Here is a 5,602-nt window from a genome sequence, read left to right as displayed (position 1 = left end):
CTGAATGCATACTGTTGTAGTCGGCTTAGTCGATTTAGTCCATCCATAACATTTTATTCATTCCTAAAATATTCCAGTCCCACCCACATTTCAGCCTGAGTCAGCATTGCTGTGTGTGTGTGTGTGTGTGTGTGTGTTACCTGTTGAGGTGACAGTGTGATGGGCGTCTCTGTATTCTGTGGCTGTGAGGATGTGATGGAGTGACTTTCTGTGCGAGCTGTTACCGGAGACGCTGACTCAATGGTCTGTTGGAATCAAGCATTAATAAATTAATAAATATAAATCTGAAATTACACAAAAGAATGGCACATATTTGCATGTTACCACTCTATATAGAGGATATACTATCTGATTTTGATATGTTTTTTATGTTTTTTACTTTTTATAAACACATGAATCCCAATAAATCTTTATTTGGATTTCTAATTGTTTATTAAAAGCTGCTTGTTGTCATGTATTTGAATGTGCAGCGGTTTATACCCGGTTGGGAGTGTGTATAGGGGAACAGCCATTCAGTTCAGTCACGGGAAACTCCACGCCTTTTCTCCTGAGATCCTCATAGACGGTCACGACACCCGTCAAATCTGGAGAACTACGAAAGGCATCGGACCACGCCTACAGGGAGAGAAAGATAGAATCAGACGCCAGACACATCCAGAGCTCTGTTTGAATACTTCACACTTAACAGCAAAAAATATGAACCGCACAAAGGCGGTTACTCTGAGAGTTTATAAAGGACCTGTATCATGCTCAAGACTCTGTCCTGAAGAACCACTGGGGCGTTGTTTTTAGGCAGGATCGTCTGGACCAAAACATTCTCCACGAAGTCTCTGGTGGACACGTAGATGTGGAATTTGTGTCCACAGTTCTTCACACAGGCCTCCAACACCTGCAGCAAAACCAGAAGAATGATTCCAAAGATCATGTGAAATATTATGTGAAATAAGACATTGAGACGATGGTAATGACATTATGTTTGACACTTACACTCAAAGTCATCATAACCTCTTTGAAATTCCTATTTCCCAGTATCCTCTTCTTAATTGCTCTGACTGCATCTTTAGGTCTGCAAACAGAGCAGCATCATCACAAAAATTATGTAATGCTATATAATGTAAGTTATACTATCAAAAACCTCAAAGCACCATACAGTTAAATTAAATAATTATATTCAGACACTTAAGCCATTTAATATTATTTTATGTAATTTATAGAATGATAACAGAGGCAAAAATAGAATACAGCTCAAAATGACGACAAATTGTATTGTGATACTTTCTGGTTGTGAAACATTAGTTATTATGGGTACACTTTATTTTAAGGTGTCCTTGTTACAGTGTAACTATACATTTAAGTACTGAGTAATATTAATTAACTACATGTACTTACTATTATTAGGATTAGGGTTTGGCTTAAGGTTATTTGCATGTAAATATGCATAATTTATTGTTATAATAGTAAATACATGTAACGTGTAACAAGAACACCTTAAAATAAAGTGTTACCGTTATTATTTGTTATGTAGTTTGCTATTTTATATAACACAGGGTTTCCCAAACTAAATAATTATATCATTAAATGACAGAAATGTAAAATTAAGATAATTTTAATATAAAAACTGTTAAAATAGAACACTTACTAAAACATGAAGTAGATTTATTTGTCATGTGACCATTAACCAACATGACAGAACCATGAACACACAAACGTGTTGTTAAATTTTATTGAATATTTACTCAAAGGAATAGTTCACTCAATAGGAATTTGCTTAAAATGTACTCATCCTCAGGTCATCTAATACGACAAAGTAATCGACAAAACTCCAGTCCATCAAGTAATGTCTTGAAGTAAAAATCTGCGTTTTTGTAAGAAATTAATCCATAATTATCATGTTTTAACTTTAAACCATTGCTCCTGGCCAAAATATGACTCCATAATTCATAATAACATTTCCTCTAGTGAAAAAGATAATCCCCCTGTTGTCCTCTCACATCAAAATACACCAACATATTTGTGTAGAACGGTTTTGGACTGTATTTGCTTGTAAACAGTGCTTGATCTGTGCATATTTCACTCCTGATTCAGACGAGATGAAAGCAATATTAAGCAATATTACTAATATTATGGATAGCGGACTTAAGCAAAGGTTTGAATTGAAAAAGCATCTTAATAATGGATTTATTTCTAACAAACATGCACCGTTTCACTTCACAAGGCATTAATTGATGGACTGGAGTGGTGTGGATTATTGTGATGTTTTTATCAGCTGTTTAGACTCTCATTCTGACGGCACCCATTCACTGCAGAGGATCCATTGGTGAGCAAGAGATGTAATGATACATTTCTCCAATTCTGTTCTGATGAAGAAACAAATCATCTACATATTGGATGGCCTGAGGCCTGAGGGATTTCAAGCTAATATTTTAGGTCAAATCAACAAAAAAACAAATGTCCGTTTGGGAATCCGTGGTCTAATACAATGACGTCCAAATACAACTGGGGAAGAGTTTAAAAAGAATTAACTGTCATGATCATATAAACAGAAATCGGTTGTATCGGACAACATACACACCCTTCTTCTGTTTCACTGACAATGTCACAAATTTCCATGTTGAGGCCCCAGTCTTCAGACGGGAGAGAAGAACTGGTGGCATGTTCTGAGCAAGAGACCAAGAAACAGTCAGAGACACACAAAGGCTTCAATCTAAACTGAAAGGATACAACATGTTTTGATCACATACTTATGGTCTCTTTTTGTTAAGCACAACTGAACAAAATGCAGAAACACAGATGAACCCAAAGCGATTATGTAGATGTTTGAAAGCTAACTAGCATTGTTCCCCATCAACAGAATCAACAATTAACTTTAAAAGGAACTTACTCTTGCCTTCAAACAACTCATTATACGCTCACACACACATAACAAACATCACTGAACCGTCAGTCGACTGGCCTGATATTACACCAGGACATTATTGTCATCTTACTCATCAGCAGCGTTGAGGTTTATGATTCATAACAACACTGGTAGAGTTACAAACACTGAACTTCTGATGATATAACAGCTCCTTATCGCCATGAAGAAGAGCCCAGACTAACTTTAAAAAGAGCCCTTGTATTCACCCACCCATATGCTGAACTGATCATTTAAACTAGGTTACTGAGTTTAATGTGACTTGTCGTATTGTTTACAGTGCTTAATGTTCTGCATCTAGGCAGGGAAAACAGGCTTTACAACAGTATGAAAGGGCGAGTTCCATCAAAAGCTCTGTCATTACACTGGCATTCATCCTGACACAAACTTGAATACCATCTTTAAAGGGATAGTTCATGCAAAAATAGAAATTCGGTCATTATTTACCCACACTGTTGTCATTATATACACACATATATCCATTCCATACATTATGTTCCATATGGAACGCTAGGAGATTATGTTGTAATGAATTAAAATTCTTAAAAATCCTTTTATGTTCCACAGAAAAATAACAGCATAAAGTGAATTCGTGACAGAATTTGAATGTTTGTGTGAACCTTTCCTGTAAATTTATTTGGTCAATCTGACAATTCTATTCATCTAAGGGAGAAATCTGAGATGAACAGAGCATTGCAAAGATAATTTTGCTGCTAATGCATAATTATCGTGTTTGGCTGGAACAAACAGTTCCTCCCCAACTAATTGCTCTGTGCAGCCCCATTTAGATGAGAGTCTAGCTGCAATGACACTATCAAGAGAAGCAGAAGAGCCCTTGAAATGAATGAAAAGTAGCCCTAATATTGCATTTCTTGTGAAACCAAGAGTAAATTCTGGAATGGGTTACATAACCGCTTTAATACTCAGATGTAAATAGTTATTTTCTAAACGAGAGCGACAAAGAAAATGGGTCAAAACGTTATTAGGGTATACTGAAGACGTGCAACTTCCAACGCAAACCCTCTTCGTCCCGCCCTTCCTCGTTACTATTTGCGGACAGCATTAATTGACACGCATTTCCGCCAACCACGAAGACAGCGACGGGGCTTTGAGCCCGCCTTCGACATTGGATTGAACGAATGAAGTGTCAATGTAAATTTAATCGTATCCTTTGCTGTCATCCTTAATTAAACGATGAATTGCATACGTGTTCATGTGTGTCTTGCAAGTGAGCTAGCCACGAATATACGGCGAATATTGTTGAAATCTATGTAAATATCAAGCAGTCGAATTGGACACATCAAGTTTAACTACACTCGCTTATCTGTGCGTATGATGCTCGCTTAAACGTATTGCGTGTGATTTGCGATCTCATCCAGCGTGTTACTTACCTATAAGTTGACCCACGGGTGTAGAAAAAGGGTTTCCTATGAAAAACTCCATCCTCCGAGCGTGTCTGCTGCTCAGTGTCTCGGCTGTGGGCTGATGATCAGCTGGAGAGCTAAAACAAACTTCACCGATTACATCATCTCTTAAAGTGACAGTAGGCAGCACTGGCGGGGATTTTCCAAGTATACAGTACACTGTGCTGCGGACAGTTTACGCTAGTATGTAGAACAGAATGCATTGTGCAACAATAAACGTTTAAAACAGTAGCATGCTACAGTCTTGTCTAGTACAGCAGTGATAAGCTATTTTGCATGTTTAATTCAACAAGTGGCAACTTTTTACCTATCTTAAATTGGAATTTAGGGTAATTTTGTGTGGTTTTAATCAAATTAAAAGTAAAAAGAGCAAATAATGAATCAAGAACCAAGATTTTAAAAATGCTGCTGATATTACTCAGTAGCCTATATAAAACCATGATCCGCACTCACAAAAAATAGTTTTATATTGATTAACTAAAATCCTAAAAAGAAGACTAATTTTGTGAGTACGGATCATGGTTTTATACACTAAGTAATCTAATAGATTTACACACCAAAATAAGATATTAAGTGACAAAAGAGTGCAGTGCAAACAACTCTGTGGAACTGCTGATACTCACTGGAAATTGAAGGATGTGTGTGAACGCATTGCATTGTGGGATAGAGTATTCCATGCATTCAGTTCTGTAGCCTATGTATGTTGCACATTATGGTAAAAGTTGTAGGTCATCCAGGTGTTCAGTGCATACAGAAAATTCACATATTGTGCACAGTACATACTGCATATTGCATACTGAAATTTTTATATTAGATTTTTGTTGTTTGGAAATGGAAATGGAAAGTTTTATTACCATGGAGTTATGCATAAATTACTGTATAAGGTGTGATGTTGTGAAATGCAGGCCCTGCCCTAGTGTGTTGCCCACATGATTTGATTTGAGAGTTCATAACAAAAGCAGTCTGGTGACCTGTCAGGGTGTGTGTGCTCTCACAGAAAACATCTGAATCCTTGGTCTATGAGATGCATGTTTTTGGTCTTGTAAATGATTTATAGCAGGTATTATAAAAACTGGGGGAGGTCAAGCCAGTTTTGATGCACGTCCGACTTTATCGCATCTGTCTGCAGTAATATTAGTCTTTTTGTCTCTAAATGTCAACCACGTTCTAGATACAAGCCACAAAACCATTACCAATCCATATCAGGCCTTCCAGTTTCAGATAATAAGCTGAGATAATCATCATATTTCATCTTTTGCTCCAT

The 5,602-nt window shown here is 36.8% G+C and overlaps 1 protein-coding gene across 1 annotated transcript in view; it reads right to left on the bottom strand.

Moving 5' to 3' along the window:
- Positions 1-5,602, bottom strand: part of LOC107672685 (target of Myb protein 1-like) — a 15,276-nt gene extending 9,674 nt beyond the window's left edge. Inside the window, exons 1-7 of the mRNA XM_016465992.1 lie at positions 5,532-5,602; positions 4,306-4,502; positions 2,573-2,657; positions 988-1,066; positions 740-889; positions 481-615; positions 141-245 (exon numbers count right to left, since the gene is read on the bottom strand). Of these exons, the coding sequence (XP_016321478.1) occupies positions 141-245; positions 481-615; positions 740-889; positions 988-1,066; positions 2,573-2,657; positions 4,306-4,502; positions 5,532-5,602 (822 nt within the window). The remainder of the gene's footprint in view (positions 1-140; positions 246-480; positions 616-739; positions 890-987; positions 1,067-2,572; positions 2,658-4,305; positions 4,503-5,531) is intronic.

This window comes from Sinocyclocheilus anshuiensis, unplaced genomic scaffold (genome assembly GCF_001515605.1).
Source record: "Sinocyclocheilus anshuiensis isolate Anshui unplaced genomic scaffold, SAMN03320099.WGS_v1.1 scaffold504, whole genome shotgun sequence".
NCBI classification, from domain to species: domain Eukaryota; kingdom Metazoa; phylum Chordata; class Actinopteri; order Cypriniformes; family Cyprinidae; genus Sinocyclocheilus; species Sinocyclocheilus anshuiensis.
Note: the sequence above shows the minus strand (reverse complement) of the source record. Positions and strands in the feature narration are given on the sequence as shown.